Source organism: Oreochromis niloticus, linkage group LG8 (assembly GCF_001858045.2).
Source record: "Oreochromis niloticus isolate F11D_XX linkage group LG8, O_niloticus_UMD_NMBU, whole genome shotgun sequence".
NCBI classification, from domain to species: domain Eukaryota; kingdom Metazoa; phylum Chordata; class Actinopteri; order Cichliformes; family Cichlidae; genus Oreochromis; species Oreochromis niloticus.
The window spans coordinates 15,819,683-15,840,720 of NC_031973.2; the positions used below are offsets into that span (position 1 = coordinate 15,819,683).

At 39.6% G+C, this 21,038-nt stretch overlaps 3 protein-coding genes across 15 annotated transcripts in view; all 3 read right to left on the reverse strand.

Annotated features, from left to right (window-relative positions):
• Positions 1-114: 114 nt before the first annotated feature.
• On the reverse strand, positions 115-6,688 carry atxn7l3b (ataxin 7 like 3b). Of its 4 annotated transcripts, none has more exons than XM_003441945.5 (9): positions 6,520-6,688; positions 5,867-5,915; positions 5,658-5,781; positions 5,397-5,529; positions 5,097-5,268; positions 3,425-3,525; positions 3,304-3,326; positions 3,131-3,176; positions 115-1,054 (listed from the first exon to the last, which is right to left on the reverse strand). In XM_003441945.5, exons 3-9 carry the CDS (start codon positions 5,706-5,708, stop codon positions 975-977), a joined length of 606 nt encoding a protein of 201 aa, XP_003441993.1. In that variant the 5' UTR covers positions 5,709-5,781; positions 5,867-5,915; positions 6,520-6,688; the 3' UTR covers positions 115-974. The 4 variants fall into 4 exon arrangements, with proteins under 4 accessions (XP_003441993.1, XP_013124857.1, XP_013124860.1 ...); XM_013269403.3 differs by lacking the exon at positions 6,520-6,688 and adding an exon at positions 6,469-6,509; XM_013269406.3 differs by lacking the exon at positions 6,520-6,688 and adding an exon at positions 6,071-6,449.
• A 527-nt stretch (positions 6,689-7,215) lies between these two features.
• On the reverse strand, positions 7,216-14,969 carry LOC100690811 (nucleolar transcription factor 1). The gene is made up of 15 exons (XM_003441946.5): positions 14,666-14,969; positions 14,378-14,553; positions 14,082-14,159; positions 11,845-12,000; positions 11,688-11,752; positions 11,471-11,578; positions 10,847-10,985; positions 10,678-10,719; positions 10,520-10,588; positions 9,476-9,531; positions 9,185-9,374; positions 9,034-9,081; positions 8,865-8,936; positions 8,510-8,578; positions 7,216-8,412 (listed from the first exon to the last, which is right to left on the reverse strand). Exons 1-15 carry the CDS (start codon positions 14,697-14,699, stop codon positions 8,362-8,364), a joined length of 1,353 nt encoding a protein of 450 aa, XP_003441994.2. The 5' UTR covers positions 14,700-14,969; the 3' UTR covers positions 7,216-8,361.
• A 506-nt stretch (positions 14,970-15,475) lies between these two features.
• The window catches only part of slc4a1b (solute carrier family 4 member 1b (Diego blood group)), a 29,669-nt gene continuing 24,106 nt past the window's right edge, over positions 15,476-21,038 (reverse strand). For all 10 annotated transcript variants that reach the window (XM_025909926.1, XM_019362604.2, XM_019362605.2 and 7 more), the window contains 12 exons: positions 20,732-20,916; positions 19,908-20,112; positions 19,560-19,763; positions 19,326-19,474; positions 19,002-19,196; positions 18,351-18,599; positions 18,126-18,215; positions 17,461-17,627; positions 17,122-17,363; positions 16,829-16,998; positions 16,282-16,455; positions 15,476-16,189 (listed from right to left, as the gene is read on the reverse strand). In XM_025909926.1, coding sequence (XP_025765711.1) covers positions 16,109-16,189; positions 16,282-16,455; positions 16,829-16,998; positions 17,122-17,363; positions 17,461-17,627; positions 18,126-18,215; positions 18,351-18,599; positions 19,002-19,196; positions 19,326-19,474; positions 19,560-19,763; positions 19,908-20,112; positions 20,732-20,916 — 2,111 coding nt within the window. In that variant the 3' untranslated portion in view covers positions 15,476-16,108. The remainder of the gene's footprint in view (positions 16,190-16,281; positions 16,456-16,828; positions 16,999-17,121; positions 17,364-17,460; positions 17,628-18,125; positions 18,216-18,350; positions 18,600-19,001; positions 19,197-19,325; positions 19,475-19,559; positions 19,764-19,907; positions 20,113-20,731; positions 20,917-21,038) is intronic.

Here is a 21,038-nt window from a genome sequence, read left to right on the forward strand (position 1 = left end):
TGTACATCATCTGATCAACAGCACCCCCTGTTGGTCGGTAAGACATTAATTCTATGTACTTGGTTGCTGTTTTATACATTCACACTTTTGTTAAAATGAATGTGAAAACACAGGACAGATAACAAATCATTTATTTTGCTAGACAGATGAAACAAACTGAGCCATGATAGCAGCAATTCAACTATTAGAATATTTACACTATCACATCACACCAAGGACATATGTAACCCTTTACAATGTAAACACATGATACAAAGACATATTTCAATGCTAGAAAACAAGCAACTCTATCCACCAAAAAAAAAAAGAAAAATGAAGAAACCTGCTTTCTGCACCAAATACCTGCTTCTACACTTCAGGAGTTCATGTCCTGAACATTGTGAAACAAGTTTCCACAGGTGAACGACAGATGCTTGTCTTTTAATTCTGTTTGAGAAATTCAGACAGTGAAAGGTGAAAATAAAAGACAAACCATTAGCAATGATTGTCTTTGACATTATTATTTTTTTTTCAAAGATTGAGATTGTAAAATGTGAGGTAATATAAGGACATCCACTGTGTAATCATTTCTGTATTTTATGAAAAGAAACAAAATAATACTGTAAGCATACACCGTCTCTGAATGAATTACACCAAAGTTTACATCTGTGCAGTGAAATCATATTTGGTGAAAAGTATCAGTCGAAAATGATAACTACAGAAAATTTTCTTTTTAAAAAACAAAACAAAAAACAAAACAAAACAAGTGTTGGTACAATGATTTTCTGAATAAAAATAAATTTGTCAAGTATAAGGTTGGGAGCTCTGGACTGCTTCTGCAGAGCAGCAAACACCACAAACGTTGCCTTTAACCATCAACGTCCATTCATTTCACAACATAAAGAACCAAAGGTGAAGTGTTGTTGGTCATCCCGTGAGCGTGTCTCTGTGTGCATCTCCGCACACATGATAGTGAGAGAATGTTTGTGTTTGTGTTATTGTGAGAATGCCTCATCTTTCATCAGCATGCGCGGGCTCTCCTGGTTGTCCATGCGACGTCTGGGACCCATCATGCCTAGAGGAACAGACGCGCCATTTATTTATTCATGCTTCAATCCAGACACATAATTGATTTCAACTGGTGTTTAGTGTCTCAATCACTACACTATTACTGGTTCTAAATTATATGTGCACCAGACAATTTATTAGGTACATGTTCAACTGCTCATTAAGGCAGATATCTAACCAGCCAATCACATGGCAGCAACTACATGCATTTAGATATGTAGAGATGCTCAAGACAGCCAGCTGAAATTAAAATTGAGCCTCAGAATAGGGAAAAAAGACGATTTAAGTGCGGTTTAAAGAAAACAGAAAATATCTAATGAGCAGCAGTCGTATGGGTGAAAATGCCTCATTGACGCCAGACATCTGGAGTATGCTAATAACCACAATACAGTTAAGGTTCGCAGAAGAGCATCTCTGAACGCACATGTTTAGCCTCGAAGCAGACAGGACACAGTGGCAGAAGACCACAGCGGATGCCCTTCCTGTCAGCTAAGAACAGGAACCTAAGACACATTTCCTGACCAAATTTGGACAATAAAAGGTTGGAAAAGCATTGCCTGGTATGATGAGGCTTAGTTTTTGCTGCAACATGCGTAAAAAAAACAAGAAAGCATTGATCCATTCTGCCTTGTCTCAACTGTTCAGACTTCTGGTGTCAGTGTAAGAGTGTGGGAAATATCTTCTTGGCACACTTTGGCCGATATCAATGTGGACCAGAATCTCTGAGGAATGTTTCCAGCAGTGCGTTGAACCTGTGCCATGAAACATGAGGGCAGTTCTGTGCACAAATGGGGTTCCAACCCAGCACAAGAAAGATGTATCTAATAAAGTGGCCAGTAAGAGTATTTTGAATAATTTTTATAATATGCTAGCAGAAATTTGTAAGTTTTTTTTAATATGTCTTTTTAGTTGTAGACTGGGGGTAGCTGTAGCTCAGGTGCTAGAGCAGGTCAGCTGCTAACTGGAAGGTTGGTGGTTTGATCCCAGTCTGCTCCAGTCTGCATGCCAAATATCCTCGGGCAAGATACTAACCCAACATAGTTCCCTACAACACCCATCAGAGTGTGAATGTGTATGAATGTTAGATAGGGAGCACTTAACAGCTTAGAAAAAGTGCTTGGGTGTGATTGGGTGAATGTACAAGTTGTATAAAGCGCTTTGAATGCTCAGAGTAGAGAACCAGTCCATTTACCATAAACAAAGGTTTAACTGACAGATCAAGGGAGAAAAACCTTATGTTGCTACACTGTGAACTTTCTGAATTCTACAGAACAAAACGTTCTACCGCATACTTTGGTGTGGTAGAAATCTTATAAAGTCATGGATGTGACAAATATAGAGAAAGCAAAACAGGATACCTTTATAGCCACCACAGTCTGAAGCCAAACACCTTTAACACTTCATTATGTGACCAAATATATGGTTATGGTTTCCTGTTGAATTACGCTCATTAATAGTGGCTAATAAAATCAGCTGACGTTAACACGTCCTTGACATTTGGGACAATAAAATTCACCACTTCATTTCATTCTATTAGACATAGATTATTAGGGCATGTTGTGTCTAAAGGAGGAATTCTTGTGTAATTTTGCCCTTGAAATCACTTTCGTGAGCATACAGGTGGAAGAAGGAGCTACTTTTGGCTGCTCCCTTATTTATAAAGGGTCGCCACAGCGGGCAGCTCTGTATGCTTGGCTTGGCAGATTTCTTTTTTCTTTTTGATGCAACCTCAAAGGGATTTGTGTCTCCTCCTGCAATCGGGCTGAGGATTTCTCATTTGTTAGGCGAATTTGTAAACCACTACAGTATGGACTGTACTGACAGATAGGCGTAACCTGGAAACATAATACCTCCAGCCAGACCAATATAAGGACAGAATAAAACTTTTTTTTTTATAAATATACTGTAATGTGAAAATGATTCTACATGCTGATTCACTCTGGTATCCACTATTATAAAGTGATCTGTGGGTAATTTAACTAATAGTATACATATGACAGCATATAGCAAAGCTGCACTGTTTTAAGAGCTGATTACATACAGACAAACTCAAGCAGGAAGTTAAAATCTTATTTTCACTTACTGTTCTTATGCTTGAATGATTTGGATCTTCTTGGCGAGTTTGGATTCTGAGGTGGAAAGACAAAATATTTTACTTTTGAGTTTTATACGCAGACGAATGCTGGGGGTAGTAAAACAGCGATGCCCAACATGTTTGTTTAGTTAAAGTATAAAGTTTGATGAAAAGAAAAGTACCTTATCAGATTTCCTTTTCTTAGCTGTAAAACAAAGAGGTTTTTTTTAGAGATTTAACTCAGATTTAACAAATATTAGTCACATTGAAATGTCACACATGCCAAGACTACGAGAGCGTCACCTTTCTTTTCTGCCCCGTAAGACCAGTCGTTATCATTGACGTCGTCATTGTCCTCTTGGTCACTCTCTGACTTGTTGTTGGTGTTGTTACCAGTGACTATTCTGTAAAAGAGGAACACGCAAGGTATAACACACACACACACACACACACACACACACACAAAAACAGTGAGTCAGCATTATTCACTGCAAATAACAGTTTGATTATGAAACAAACTGACTTCAGGCTGAAACTGATTTTTTTTTTTTTCCCCTTGTTCCTGGAACTGCATGAGTTCATAAGATTACCATTATCCACTATGCTGCAGGCAGCATAACACCTGCAGCATATTTAGCTTATATAGAATACTGTGCAAAAGTCTTGAGCGCCCCCTTTCCATTTATGTTTATTTTGCTAGGAAAATGAGCGATAGTTGCGGTGATTCAATTAAACATGGAAACAGAGTATATAAGGTATATATAGAGAGTAATGAGTTTCAAAGTTTATGATATCCCTTTTTGTTCTGTTCTCTCTAAAGATGATCCCACACTGCCTCGATGTTGAGGTCCGGGCTCTGGGGAGGCCAATCCATGACTTATGGTGTTCCGTTGTGTGTTTTTATATCCGGGTATGCTTTACCATGCAGTGTGATTGGGATCATTGGCTTGCTCTTGCCAATTATTTTCCAGATATTATTGCATGGTGAATCAAAATCTGTTTTTTGTTTTTCACGCTGGTGACAGGGCCTCCACCGTGTTTCACAGATGGCTGTAGAAACTCACTGCTGTGCCTCTTTCCTGACCTCCATAGCACATACTCACAATTTCACTTATGTATATATTACTTCATCAGACGTGTTGCAGTGGATGCAGTGCATTTTCAGTCCAGTTCTTGTGTAATTTTGCATGTCTTAGCCTTTCCTCTCCGTTTCCCTTCATTAAGAATGTCTTCTTGACAGACAGCCTTCCACTGAGTTCATTTCTGAAGAGGCTTGGATGAACAGGTCCTGTTTCATCTCTTTGGTGTACTTTTTTTTTTTTGAGGCCTGCCACTACTTCTTTTGTCCTCATTTGTCCAGTTTCTTTGACACAATGCACATCACGCCAAGATATCCCTAGTTTTTGGGTAATAGCTCTGTGTGAATCACTGTGTTTGTGCAAAAAAATAAAAAAAATACTATTTTATGTTTGTCAAACTGTGTTGTCTTTGTTCCAGTTTTACTTGTTGAATCTACAAAAACACCAAACTGAATTTTTGTTACAGGTTGCTGGTTGCAAAAAGAAAGAAATTAAAATTAGTTCATTGCCAAGTTGTCTTTTATGTGTAGACACAACACTGGTTCTGTCCTTGAGTTAGGTACCTTTTATATGCTTGAATGATTCACAGGTCAGTGTTAAGTAACTTAGCAAACAAAACTAACATTCCTTTGAAAATGGTCTAGTTAAAGCAGCCAATGTACAAAGAAAACCTTTGAAAGACCTTCAGAAAGCCTGGAGTTTCAAATATATGAACCGTCTCTCAAAACCACTTAAAAAAATGCCAAGAACGTCTGGCTCCTTGGAAGCTGGAGTCAAATACCTTCTTGGTTTTCAGATTCACAAGACAACACGGTGAAAACATTTGAGATTACAACAGCCTCTACTCAAACAGAGTCTCAAATCAGCTGTGTTGGCTGCTTTTTTAACGCCCATACCTGCGGTTGGCTATACGGCTGCTGTTACGTCCCATTCCCAGACATTTCTCCAGGTGTGGAGCAAAGCGTGAGGCAGCGATACTCCGGCTACAGTTGGGACATACACACTCCTTGTTTTTCCACTGGTTGTACACTTGGCCAAACACATCCAGTCCTGGCTGGTCCACAATTTCTGGAAGTTGAAATAAGGCCATTTTATTTATACGTTAATTATTCTCTGGTGTATGCTGGCTGGTATTGAAGAAACAACTCAGCTTTATTTGGCTGAAGAAGAAAAGAAAGAAAAAAGTCTGTGCTCACCGAAGTCCCTCATACTTTCTTGGTCCGTGTCATCGAGGAAAAAATAGCCCTGCTTTACTGCCCGGTGGACCTCAAAGCAAAGTCCCAGGCACGCATCCTCCACCAGGTCAGACAGGATGTCCTGAGCTAGGGCCTGGCAGGGAAGAGAAAGACACAGTGTTGCCTGATTGCTTTATTGTGTTTTTGTTCTGTAGCAATTCAGCCACACGTGTCTGCAGATACAATTTCCAAGTCTACCAGAAGGTTTCCACTCCACTGTACCTCCAGCTTGCTGTTGTCCAGGCTGGACACTGAAACCTCCTCCATTTTCATTTGCCAGAACTACCAGATGAGCAGACACTGCTGTGGTCATGCTGTAGCGCAGCAAGCATTGGCCAAAACAGGGCTGCAGCGGGAGGGATACACAAGTAAGCAACACGGTGGCAAACAATGAATGCAAATCAGTCTGTGGGTGAGATACGTGGACTTACAACTGCACGTTGAACACTGCCAGGGAGTCACTTCCCCACGTTTTAAAACCTGGAAAAAAAATGACAATAACTTGGCGTTGGTGGATGTTTTTCCCCTTTTAAGCACTGCAACAACTCAAGAAAACGATATACGAAAGAAGGAAAACGTGACGCTACGGCGGTGCTCCGAGCATTACCGTGTAATGAAAGTAGCTTAGCCCTAACCTTGGAGAAGAAAACAAAGAGCGTGGCTGTGAATGGGCTGCTTGCGAGATGAATTGAAAATGCCAAGAGGTTAAAGGAGAGGCGGTATCGTACTCACGACCCCCCTCAACAGCACAACTACACAACACACACAGCTACTAGCCAAACATGCTAATCCTGTCACATTAATTAGAAGCTATGGAACACGTCTAGTTGTGACTGGCTGTGTTATTTTATTATGTTGCTGTTTTTTTTTTTTTCTTCGACGCTGGAGAAACAGAGTAACAACGAGGCTCTTCCCCGAACCCCGACACCGCTGCTGCACTGCGGCTGTGCGCCTTTCAACTCCCCGTACAAACACCCAGCAAGGGTGGGAGTGGGGGGACAAAGCAACGCCCAAAACCTCACATAAAGCTCACCGACGGATAATGAAGCAGCCTCAACCCAAATCCCCCATTAATTGTGTTTACCTGTTTCGGCAGGCACCCATCTTTACATCAGAGAGATCAGGCAGGAGCAATCGATCGCTACACGAGTTCCCACCAGCGACTGCTTCCTCTGCTCTGCTAAACCAACTCCAACCGAGTGTTTACCTCCCAAGGCAGCATGTGACTGTGTTTCCCCCACGCCGCTTACTAAAGAGCGACACTGTGCCTTTATTTCACTTTCCCCCCCACCCCTCCTAGTTTGTGCCCGGTTATTTGAATTTTACAACCAAGATTAAACAAATCTTTAGGCAGACTTACAGCATTTATCGCAAAAACACGTGGGACGTAATAAAGGCCATCAAAAATCCAGTAAATCACTCCATTTTATCTCAAATAGGTGTCTACTGATGATAAATCTCCCAGTCGTGTTTAGTAACTAGATGGACCTCCTTAACTGGGACTTTTATTTTTATTCCTGTCGCGCTTTTCTAAAGGCTGGCGCTTTTTTTTTTAACCCAATGCATTTGAAGGAAAAGCGTCCCCCCCCCCCTTTTTTTTCTTTTAATAGTCAAATGAAGATAAGCCTGTTTTCATTTTACTAAGACCAACCTTTGGATCTATCCCGACTGAAATCAAAATATTGTTACCAGACAGTATAACTGCTGGATTAACAGGATACAGGCAAATACAGGCTATCAAGAACATAATATTAATAATTAAAAAAACAACAACTTCAGCTTCCATTTATTCTTATTTTATTAACTTTGCAAATTTAATTGTTTGTTTTTGTCCCACATTTCTTTTGTAGGGATCTAGCCACCCCAATTCACAATGCTTTCTCTATGAAACCACATGACACATATATATCATCACATTACAAAAACAGGGAAATATAGGTGCAGTCAGTATATTTATCTTTGTTTCAGCACCACCTTTGTGTGCAGCATAAACAGCATTCAAATGGACTATAAAACAGACCAGACATTACAAGAGACACAGATTTGGGACTCTGCGAATCCTGAATTCAAACCTGCAGGAAAAATCAGTATGTAACTGGAAAAAAGGTGGAAGTTGTACCAGAACTTCCACGGGTGAAGAAAAAAAAAAAAGTTAATAAAACAATTTAAGCTGTTTTTAATCAGACTATACATTTAGAGACACAAGGCAGCTCAGTGGCCCAGTGGTTGGCACAGTACATCACAGCAAGAATGTTTAGGCTCGACTCCTCCGTGTTCAGCAAGGATCACCTCCAGATTCCTCTCACAGTCCACGACACACATGGTAGGTGAACTAGTGATTTTAAACTGGCAGTTGGTGTGAATACATCTGTATTAGCCCCATCATAGACAGGCAACATTCATAAAGTGTACTCCAACTTTTACCCTATGCTATCTGGGATAGGCGCCAGTGCCTACACAACACTGAATAACCAGTAAAAAAATAAAATAAATAAATGAAATTTTTGGATCGAGGATATAAATGGTGTTTTTACTCCCCAGTGTTCACTGAGAGTAAAGTTAAATTGGACACGTAACTGCCAGGAGGCGTTGCCAAGAAGGCTGCAAACTAGCAAAACTTCCTTCTGTAAGGAATCTGAATAGAGCCCAGTGTGTTTTGTGAGTTTCATCATTTGAATGCATTAACTTGCAAAAAATGATCCACAACACAACACAGACAGATTAAAATTTCAAGCATCGCTTCAGCGTCCATGTGAATATAAACCATCTTGCTTCAGTGTGGAAGTCGGACCAAATCCTTAGATGGTGAAGAATGTGAGGTTGTGAGGTTTTTGTCACCCACTCGAGGGCTTCTCCCTCTCTTCAAATCCAGAACAGCATCTGAATTTTCTGTATTTGGTTTTTCAGCTGTCCATCTCATCACCAATTAATACATGTCAAACATTATGTCATCTTCTTCCTCTTCCTCGTCGTCATCCTGCAGATTAACGGGGGAGATTTCATATTTAGATGGACTGAATAAATTTTTTTCTTCATATTCCTTATTATTAAAAAAAGTCTAATATTTCACAAACCTCATCAAAGTCCAGTATGTTGTCATCTTCATCATCACTGCTGCTCTCGATGATTTCGTCTTCTGAGTCCTGCATGACATACAAAAAAAACATTAGAAGAATGCAGCTTAAAGAACATTTTCCTCATCATACAAATTATATTATTCCCATAATCACTTATTCTCTTTCCCCCTGAATATACATTGCTATATTACATTGACTTCTCCGACATTTACCGGAAGCTCTTTAGGCATTATGTAAAAATGTGAGTCATAAGTAAACCCTGTGAATAACTTGACTACATTCATATCACGAGCATGAACTTGAGCATGTGGGTGTATTACTTGGTGCTTGTTGTATAAATATTCAGACTTACTGATGGCTGCTTCAAAAATAGTTCGTCCTTGTCGGAATATTTCGGTAATGTGTCCTCAAGATATTTTAATTTCTGCAACAACGGTTAAGAAAACATCAGAAATGACAAAATGTTATTATATTAGAAAAACAAAAGACAAAAACAGGAGACTGAATTTTGAGGTACTCACACGAGGGTTCTGTTTGCGATACTCATTCTGCTCATCTGGACTCAGTGTCTTTAAAAAACAAAACAAATAAAAAAAACCCCACAAGTGGGAAAATTAAAATACTAATTAACACTTAAAAAAAAATTAAAATTATAAATAAATATTTTCCTACCTTAAACCAATCCTGCAGCTCGATGGAGTATTTCCTCAGCTTTTCATCTACTTTTAATTGGTACCGGGACTTGTCCTTTATGGAGAGTAAATGCCATTTTTTGTTGGCCGCAGCAAAGCGGTCTTTTGCCTTTGGGATTTTTTCTTTTAGAATTTTCATCTGATCTTGGCAGAAAGCCACATTGACAGACCTATAAAAATAAATAAAATGAAAAACATTCGTCTTTCAGGATTTCATTTGTCGAGTTAAAATGAATCCTTGAAGGTGAGTGAGTTTGACGACTATGCTCACGTGGATGGCATCTTGGGCTCGCCGGGCATTTTCTCCTTGGTTTTCCTTTTGAAAATCTGCAGATTTATAACAAACGTGTTGATTTCAATGCCACGCAGTTAATACTTACATGAATGAAAAGAGAGCTCAGAAAACAGAAAACTCCTAGAGGCAATTGCCAACAGATAGCTGAAAAGGTGACAAATTCCAAATTCCTCTGAAGTATCAAAGAAAAATGTTTGTTCTGTTAAATGAATTGTACAAAAGTGGCAAAAAGTGTTGGCACCTTAACAGGACAATGTGTCACTCCTTCACTCTGGTAGTGGATTTGAACCACGAATATTCTTGCATCAGTGCTGAACACAGGACCAAGCCATACTTAGCTAGCTCTCTTGCCCCCCCGTTTCTCATGAAAACATGAAAACTGTCAACATTTGAGAGGAAGAGAAGAGTAGAAATACAGACACATGTTGCATTGGATGTTAGGGAAACTATGGTGCTTTTTAAACCATGTGGAGGACCTCTCACTGGCAAAGAACATGAAACTTTTACACTTTGTATTTCAGTCAACTGAATTAACTTTTGCAGATTCAGTCTCTGATAATCATATAATATTTACTTGCCAAAAACTAAAAGAATTTAGATGCTTAAATAACGATTAAAACTAAATGACATTCAGTAATCCAGGGTGAAAAGGTTCACTGATTGGCTACAGTTACAGCTGGTTTCTAAACGCTTCAACTTTGCAGTAAAACGACTTACACTTGATGTGGAATATCTCAGAGGCAAGAAATTTCACAAATTGGAAACACCTGAATTAAAAGAGGTAAGACCTTTGTGTAACACTCTGGTTCGTATTGTCTGTCTTTATAGTTTTTTTAAAGGCATTTTTATTTCAGAGTTAACTTTGTTCTTTTGCTTTTTCTTGCCAGTGGAAAGGAACCAACACTTTTGCACATGTCTGTACATTTGTTATTATTTATAATAAAGAACAAAGCGTGAGGTCCAAACGCCCTTCCAGATTAAACTCATTTTCCATTTACTTGCAATGAACAGTCTTCTCACCTTACGCTTCATAGGCATACTGATCTTTGTCTTACGGAGGACCTTGTTCCGCTTCTCCTCATCTAAACTCTGAAAATGAGAATACAACATAAAGTCAGCATTCATACAAAGCCCGTGAGATTTGTTAGCAATGCTGCAACTATGATCTTAGAACTTACCATTAGATACTTATACATCTCACTTTCATACCGCATCTTCAGCTGAAATGAATGAACTACATGTTCAACTCTGCTTCAAAACATTATTAACATAACCCAACAAGATAATCTTGATTTCAAAACTTTGTTTTACATCACAAAATAAAAAAAGTTATTTATGCTGCCATACCTCTTTGGAGCGTGTGTTGTAGGCTTTTCTCTCCTTTTCACCTAAATTTCTCCACCTCTGGGACCACTCTTTTATGTAGGCTCTTGTTGGGACACCCATACTACCAATCAGTTCTTTGCAGAATAAATTGTAGCCACTTCTACAGATATACACACAGAAAACAAACAAACATGCTCAGTAGCCTCTTCACAAAAGACTAGATGTGATTTTAAACTACATTAAATCAAAGTTAGCATTAAACACAGGCCGCACAATCACACAGGCAGTAAGAAATGCAGTTTTCAAAAAAACTCAACACTTAGAACAACAACAACAAAATAATGTCATAAACATAATGCACCATTACTGTGCCCATGTATAATCTTTATTCTTAATACGCTGAACATACGCACTAAACGCAAACATAACATTTGAATAGAAAACCAGAGCTATGCAATACAGCAATTTCTGGTATGGATACCAAGTAAGTAAAGGGCCAGTGTTGCAGAAACCAAATACACATACAAACCTTTTAACCTATAAAAGGCAGCTTATGTAATGGACAGAACTGATTAAATGTGCCACAGGCTATAATTAAAATGAACATGACAGTTGCCAAGCCAAGTGTGTGTATGTATGGCTTACATAGGTGGCTTGACAGGCAGCCCCTCAAAATCCTCATCTGACTCACTGCTGCTTTCAGGGACCACCTTCTTCCTTTTACCCTTCTGAGGGGATTTGCCATATTTTTCCCTGAAAGACAAAAACATTTGTTTGGCTTTTTTCTCCCTTCTTCTTGTACAGGCAGCCTACTGGGCCAATTCCACACACACACTGCTGGGAACGTATGTTTGTCTTCTACCTTAACTCCACCCTCTTATTAGTGAATTCTTTATATGCATTCCTGTATTTCTCCAGATAAAATGCCTGAAAAAGAAAATAATTCATGACTTAAAATGTGAGCTTTTCTGACGATGGGAACAGGCAGTGTTGTAGTGACAGCCCCTAATATACTTTACCTTCTTATCATCGGGGAGCAGACTGAACTCATTGCTTGCGATTTTCATCAAACCTGCACAGCTTATCCCTGGATTCTTCTTCTTAATCTTGGAAAAGACTTCCTTGTAATACCAGGTATTTACGGGCATGGGTCTCTTCGGGTACTCTGGATGGAGCTAATTTTTCAGAACAAAGGCATACACATTTAATGCTATGCATCTGAACAGCAGTGTGTGATCCATGTGGCCAAGGACAGGCTGCTCCAGAGCCGTGGCATGTGCCGATGCTATAACAGTCAGCTGCTGTTCTGCAGTACATATATTTGGCTTGCTGTGAAAACATTTCAACCATAATAGTCATCCTTTACTAGGTAAAAAATGAAATGGTACAAATGGTCTATTTGGCTGAAACAATATCCTGTTCAAATTCTGTATCATACGTTTGTTCGCCTGAGACCTGATTTTATTCCAAGTAATGAGCCATAAATTTGTTCTTCAAAAACAAAAACAAACTGCCCATTTGTACCTTTGACAAAATAGCACAAAAAAGTACTTAAATTAAAAAAACAAACAAAACAAAACTGTTGAAATTCCATTATTTGCTTAGTGAAATGCCCTTCATTAAGTGCCTGATTAAGTGTCCTCATACATGGCTGTTCATGCTGCAGCTCATGGCCAAGTTAGTCTTTGGCAGAACAGGGTGACCGTGGCTCAGGAGGTTGGGAAGCGTATCTGCAACCGGAAGGTCGCTGGTTCGATCCCCGGGCTCTCTATCCTGGTCATTGTGTCCTTGGGCAAGACCCTTTACCCTACTGGTGTTGGCCAGAGGGGCCGATGGCGCGATATGGCAGCCTTGCCTCTGTCAGTGTGCCCCAGGGCAGCTGTGGCTACAACTGTAGCTTGCCTCCACCAGTGTATGAATGTGAGAGTGAATGAATAGTGGCATTGTAAAGCGCTTTGAGTGCCTTGAAAAGCGCTATATGAAATCCAATCAATCATTATTATTATTATTATTATTATTATTGACAGCTACAGGATGGTTCACATAGCCATCTAGCCAGGGTGATTAATCAAATATGTTGGGATTGGATAGACTGCATTTCAATAATATTGCAATGTTTTCTTAAATTAAGTTAATGAGGAAAATCCTCTGATTTATGTCAGTGATTTAAGTAGCTGTAAACTACTGATATGAGTGTGCATGTAAATGGAAAGTGGTTACTGAGAAAACAAACAAACAAAAACCAAAAAACAGCACAAGCTGCTGCTGCTGCATATCTGGCCAGTTTGGCTTTATTTCAAACTTGAACAGAATTTAATATTTACCCTGCAGCTTGCAGCTATGACAACTTCAACTCTTCTGGGAAGAAGCTTTAGGAGTGTTTATGGAAATTTTTGACCATTCTTCCAGAAGTGCATTTTTCGACACTATGTTAGACGAGAGGGACTGGCTCACAGTCCCTGCTCGAATTCATCTCAAAAGCGTTTTATCCGGCTGAGGTCAGACCATCCAAGCTCAGCCATGTCCATGGACCTTGCTTTGTGCACTGGTGGGCAGTCTTTTTTGGAACAGTTAGGGGCCAAACTGTTCCTAAAAAGTTGGGACCATGAAATTGTGCAAATTGCTTTGGTACACTAAAGCCTTAAACTTTTCTGTCCCTGAGATTAGGGGCCGGAGAACAACCCCACACTGAACGCCAAACCCAGACTCATCCATCAGATGCACTCCTCGAAGCTCTCTACGCACTGCTTTTGATCCAATCTGAAGGCCAAAACAAGTTTGGGGATATCTAGAGAGTGACTCTGCAGAAAGTCGTGAGAAAATTTCACAACTGCACTTGTTGGACAGGTGGCATCCTACCACAGCATCACACTGGAATTCACTGAGAGCTTTAAAGCAACCCATTTTTTTGTTGTTGTTGTTTGTAGAAGCAATACGCATGCCTAGGTGCTTGGTTTTATACACCTGTGGCTGACAATATAGTATAGGTCTATTGTAGAGTAGCAGGATGCAGTCCAACCTGACCCTGTGGATAATGGATATAGCAACGTCACATACCACAACTCCAGGAACAGCACACCAGTGGGAACTTTTGGATTGGTTCTGCTTAAGACTGAGGAGGCTCTTTTGATGCATTTTTTTTTTTTTTTTTTTTTGTAAATAAAGCGATTCACGTGACATTTAAAAGGCAACTTTCCATAGGTCATTCTTTATTCACAAACGGGAGGTATGGAAATTGTTATGATTCTCTGCTTACCTTTGTGTTATTGAGTGGATCAGAAAGGACACTTTCTGCTTCCACAATGAGCTCCGTGAGGCTGCGAACCTTTCGCATCTGAGAAACGAGACACAACAATTTAAATCATATATTTGCTCAAGTCTGGCTCTTAGCAGTGAAACACGCAATAATGAAGTGAGACTGAAGATTATAAATCTGAAGATTATAAATCTTCAGTCTCACTTCATTATTAAACATTTGCTAAAGAATAGTTAGGGACACTGAACTAGTAAATGCAAGTTAACTTACTACTTCAAAGTTAAAATTTGACCCACCTTCTGAATAACCTCTTTCCACTTTTGTTTGCATTCCTCCGGAGAAAAAGGAGGGAAGGCCACTTTCTCCCAGTCTAGAGTTCTCTCTCCATGGGTATAACTGAGATCTTTCTTCTCATCCAGCACGTTGGCTTTCATTGCAGCGAGAAGTTTCTGGAGGTTTTTCTTGCACCATCCTGCACAGGTACAGAAAGCACGATCAACCACGACAAAGGATCCAACTGCCATTAACGAGATGTGAGCTTGCAAAGGCACTCTCATGTTGGGAAGAAAACTGCGTATACCCACCAGACTCTTCTGCATTCTTTCCAGCGAGGCTCATGTTTCAAACAGAGCTTGTTTCATTCACACAAGTCCTTGGATGTACCGGCTGCACACAAACTGCTCAGAGATTTAAACTAAACCACGTTATTCTGCGTGGCAAAGTTAGCTAGTTCGCTAAGCTATCGGGCTGGGCTGGCTTAAGTTAAAAAAATTATTACTGACTGCTGCTGCTCAACCAACAAGTACGAAACAACACCGCGTAAAACACACGCTGGTCTGTTGGGCAGGAAGTAAACGCGTGTCAACTAGCCAATGAAAAGTGACATTCTTCTTCTTCTACGGGATTCCCGCCCTTCTTCGTCGTCGTCTTCACGAATAATTGGCGCATCACTGCCACCAACTGGTAGCTTGTTGATCAGACTCTAAATTAATGGGAACTTTTTTTTTTGTCATTGTATACGATCACAAAAAATTACAGTTACCCTAAAAAATTTTGTAGCTTATGAATCAAATAAACCACAAAATGTTCTTTCAGCAGTTTTCTTCTTAGTGCCACTAATAACATTCTGTTTTTATTTACATTTTATACAATGTTCTGATTTTCTTGAATTGGGGTTGTCTCCTTCCGCTACAGCTATCCAAAACACAATTAAACATCCCATTTCCGAAACCCGAGTCGTTAACAGTAATATAAATAAATATTAATACACAGCAGTACTTGGAGATTTGGCGACGCCTCCTTTTCTGGTGTCTTGGACAAATTTTTCATTCGGATCTAAAAAGAACTGTCTCCAGCAAAAGTTAATAACACTTAGTAAAAATGAAAGCAGAGAGTTTTTACAGAAGATAGTTTTTTAATTACATAGATATGAAAAGAAGAAAGCCCAACACACAATATAATTACTTTATACACAATATTATATCTCTCCTCGTATTGCCACACACTTGTGTTGTCCTTTTTTCTTTCCAGCATAAGCTCTTCTATCATTCCAGCTACAGTATATACACATCATTTATCATAATATATTACACAATATTCATACAGATTTTATCTTTTAAATAATAACTTAAGCATCCATTTATTACATTCAGTGTGCAGTTGCTTGGAAAGAACAAACTTTTATGGCTTTTATACCTACAATTTTACACTCAGCTTTCGAGCTCTCTGCTTCTGGACAGAAGGCACATGTAGAATTGAAATAGAAATAGAATAGAAATGCACATCCTTTTTTTTCTCCTTTTTGTAAAAGCACGTAAATGAGAATATTTCCAGGTTCAGTTATGCAAATGATTTACCTGAGTGATAGTTTACGACAGCTAAATTTACAGTTTAACAGTTGGCTTTAACAGTTTTACAGGTATGTGAAAAACTCCCAACATTTAAAGTATTTTTGTGCTAAGACGAAAAACTTAAGCCACTTATAAAATAAATATCCATTCATTAAAAAAGTCTGTCATGGAAAACATCTACAATGGCATCTGAGATTCACAGTACACGTCCTTCCCAGGCTCCTCCTCAAATGTCACTTTGGCATCATCAGCATCCAACTGAAACACAAGCACAGAAAGAACCGTTTTAAACACATTGCAACACATATACCATCTAAAAAGTTCGGAACTTTCCACAGCGTTCAGCTTACGCATTTCATTTCCAGTATGGTGAAGAGATGCCCGGTCATAAACATGCGCAGAGGAATGGTGAGGATGAGAACGAAGGGAAGCGCCAGAGACATCTGACTGGACTTCACAAGCCACAAAACTCCTAGACACACAATCTGGATGGCCGTGTACAGGTGCATCCGTCCTGTGCTCACCTGTAACCAAGACAGAAAGACGTCAGCCAAACACAAGTAACTGATGATTTTAAGTAGCTTTGGAAACCTGCCAACACATGCTGAGTTCAAGGACAAATTAAAAGCATAATAAAACTGAAATCATAGAAATAGCCTTAGGTCTATAAATGTGTATCTGGCAAATACCTCCCAGCAGTTTTACACAGAACATGATTTTATCACTCCAGTCTCAAGCTGGGTAAAAATTAATAAATATAATAGGTAACACAGTAACATCTCATTGTGTTTAGTCTTGCAAGACCATAGCTTCATTATTTTCCCCATGAGAGACCTGTTTGCCCCGCTTATGCTAGCACCATGGACCTCATGTATCATGCAGTGATGAGATGCTTACTCTGGTAGCATAGGGTTCATTAGGATGGTATTTCTTTGGGATGAGAAGAAGTTGGATACGATCCCACAGCTGGATGCCGTTTAATGACGTGATTCCCATGTAGAGGAAGATCCCAAACAAGGCTGCCATGGGAATCATCTTTAGGATGGGCTCCATGAGAACTGACAGACCTTGATACAAGCATGCATTCAGATAAATAATAAAGGATAGTGTACACACACATCAGTTTAAATGCAAAGTATAAGTCTAGCAATGCTTTTGTAGTCAGGATTAGGTGATTAGACAGCACCTACCAACAAGCAAGGCCACCACAATGCCGCTTATTCTCTGCTCCATCACTTTCTCTATCACCGGTTTTGGTCCTTTGCTCATGACAGTGAGAGCGTTGGCATGTGTGACAGACCGCACTGTGGCAGCACTGAGCCACGGCACGCCGAATATTGCGCTGAGGCCTCCCATGCCAACTAAAACCAGCAAGTCAAAGTGAAACCCGGAGCCTTTGACCATCTTCCTCTCAGGTTTACTCACTATCAGACTGTTTAGAGCCATAAAGAAGGGAGACGCTCATTAAAGTCATGAATTGTCACTTTTTCTATGGTTCGTGTCAGCTCATAAGAGCTACGATGACTCACGTTGTGATCTGAGACTCCAGAAAGATGAGAATAAACACAAGCACGGCTGGGATGCAGGAAGCAAACATCAGCCACACAGGGAAAGGTTTGTGCTCTCCGAAAGGATTGATGAGCCAGCCTCTTTTTTCAGGATTGGACACCGTCAGACCTTTGGGAACGATTAGTTTCTGTAAAGAAAAAAAGCAACATTTTCAATCCAAAGCGTTAGGGGATAGAAATGTGTCTTCAAGAAACATTCCGATGCCCAAATTCAAATAAGTATGTCTTCATGCAATTATTCTTTTTTACACTGGCCATTGATCTCTTTGGAAGTGATGACAGACACGATTACCTGTTTTTAGGATGCTGCATTTAGTGTAAAAATGGCAATTTCTATGCATTTACAAAGAAATCTGTTACACAGTAACATGTATAAAAAGTGAATGGTTCTAGCTGCTTCCTAAATCCACTTGTGTAATTTTGTTACAATGTAAACGTTAAATTTAATGAAATCTGGTCAAATTAAATTTAGTTAATTGGTAAACATTGAGTTTATGCCAAGCTTATTGTCCTTAAAGATGAATCATTTGAACAAATAAACCTTTGATTTTCATATATTTAGTTGAATTTCAGTTATTGCTTCATGTTTATGAGTGTGCCTTTGTAGTTTGGAATCACACGCTAACCTGAGTGTATGTATCCTGAACGTTGTAGTCCACAAGAGTCATGAGGACAATGGCAATAGGAACACCGAAGTCACCGATCAAACGCCTGACCTGTTAAACACACATCACCGACATCAAATCGACTATTTGAATTTAATTTCATTTAATTTGGTTTCTTTTAATCCTATTATTTTAAAGTAAAGGTGACCTCATAAATGGAGTGAAACCTTCTGGGCATGAGCTCACCTTTCCAGGAAGGAATGTCCCGTTCTTGAACTGACGCAGGAAGTAAGCAATAAAGAAACAGCCCATCATGAGGCACATAGAGAGCAGGGCTGTGTTGGGGTAAGGTGGCTTGATGGTGTTGACAATTAGAGTTTTGTTGCCGGTAGCATTGTCATACGTGACAATCTCTTCGACCTTTGGGTGCCAGGGATACTCAGCACTTGTATTCACGTGTTCGTAATTTAGAATCAGTGGATGCGCCTTGAAGATCTAAAGAAAAGTTAGAAGAGCATAGGTGAAAATGACGGCTTATGTTCAACAAATAAATCGCAGATGAGAAATGTTTCAGATTTTATTACGACATATGACACACACTTATTAGCCACAATAAATAAAACCACTGAAAGATCAGTTGAACAGCACTGCACCAATGATGTAAAAAGTCATGTGTTAAATCCAATACTCTAGGCCTACAACCAATAAGACCAAAAGGACCTGATGCCAAACACCCAGACACCATAGGGTCCCCAGAGGTCTTGTTTCTTTGCCCCAGTAGGTCAGAGCTATTTTTGTGGAATGAGAGTAACTTGTGCAATATTTGGCTTGAAGTTTTAAAATTGTGGCTGATTGGTGTGTGTGTGTGTGTGTGTGTAATGAATAAAGATTGTTTACCCTCCCGAGTTTGGCAAAAGTTTCATAGATGAAGATGAGGGAGATGAGGATGGAGAAGATTTCCTGGGTGAATCGTGAAATGAAGCGAACCAGGAAGCTGCCCTCAAGGGCCACAATGATCACCACGATGACGACCAGCCACGCTCCCACCCAAACTCTCCCAACAATATACTCAATGCCCTGGGATTTGCAGAACTGAATGATGGAAATGAATGATGATTTAAATTGAGTATTTATGAATGAAAAAATATTAATTGAATTAAAAAAATACAATAATGGAGTTGTAATGTTTGTTAGGCTTAATAAAAAGGCTTTTTAACTCACTGCATAGAAGGCCTCCTCAAACACCAACAGAGGACCAGAAAACCCAATAACCAGCACGGGCTGCGCGGCAACAAAGCAGAATATAATTCCCTGAATGCTGGTGGAAATGAGGAGCTCTGGCACACCCATCATGTTGTCCACCTTATAAGCTACAGGCAAAGATAAAAAAGCATTTATAAGATCTCCAAAAATACCAAAAACAGAAGAAAAAAATGGTACCACAGTCATACACACCCAGGAGGCCTCCAAATGTGATGGCAGGAGACAGGGCAGCAAAGTAGATGAAAATGATGGCAGCAAGGACCTGTGCGTTTAGAGCATCGGTGATGTCACTCTTGTAGTACTGGTAGCGCCTTTTTATGTCTCGAATCATCCCCCCAAACGGTCGACCAGTACGAGAAAGGGGATCTTCAATAGAAGGTCCAGAAACGATCGAATCTGGGGAAAATGTGAAATCTGAGCTTAATCCACTATCAGATCCCAAATAGTTATCCAAATAAGAAACTAAAAGCTGCTGAACAAATAATGTGTTTATGTTATTTTTCAAAATGTCAGCCAACATGGTAAATGCATAGGACTCACCACTGCAAACTTTGGCGTTGTTGACGAGGTCATAGCTTTGCAGTTTGTCCTGTAGCAGTTTCTTCTGAAAGTTGATGACTGAGCTGAGCATCGCCTCACTCTTGATCTCGGTGGGTGGGATCACGATGCTGCAGTCCATGAACTTGGACACAGCGTTGATCAGCTCTCGAGCACTCTTTGCCTGAAGCGCTGTCTGATTAAACACCTAGCACAGATTGAGCGGAGACAGATATGAAATCTGAAGATTGCAGAATTAATTTTTCATTAGAAACAGTTAATCTAATATTATTTTTATGTGATGATCAATAAATAGAAAAAATATTAAAACCTTTGTTCAATTAACTTTATTTAACTTTGGCTCATTTAAATTGCATTTTGAACTTGGTCTTGAAACCTGCAATAACTCCTTTTGCCACATGGGGGCAGTGGAAACAATCTAAACCAAGATACAGCAATTGCCTGTGTATGTGCCTCGGTATAATTACAGAAAAAAAGATAATGGTCGATGTCCTTTGATGTGACGGAGTAATACATTTCCTGAAAAATGATACCATTGGTAATTGCCTATTACAGTTGCAACAAAAAAAACAAACAGATTGGAATGAAATTGCTTTAGAGCACAACTGTGAGTACAAAAAAAGTCACAAAAGAAGAACAATATTTCTGAACCTTTCTGCTTTCTTCTCAATAATGTCACAGTTGAGCCACCTTAACCCTTGCTACTTTCTCTTTTGCTGAAAGAGCCCGAACAGAGAGCGAAGACTTGAATGCTGTTTTTGCAATGAGTAGAATTTTTTGTCTTTTAAAAGCTTCAGTCAACTCACTTTATTAGCCATTAGTGCTGCCATAGCACGCCCAGTCTCATAGTAGTCCATGTCACTGCTGCTGGGGCCAATCAGAAGAAAGACAAAGCGTACAGGCTCTGGGGCCTCCAACGCTGAGTCCAGTGCTACTGCTTCCTTCAGACGCACAAAGACAGCTGTGGGCTTCTCCAGAAAATCCAGGGTTCCTGGTCAAAAGAGGACTTTGCATTAGTTAACTTGTGTTTAACTGCATATTAATCACAGATTTTTTTTTCATCTGTTCTAAATGTACCTTAACAGGACATTTTTCATGTTTCTTATATTCTTA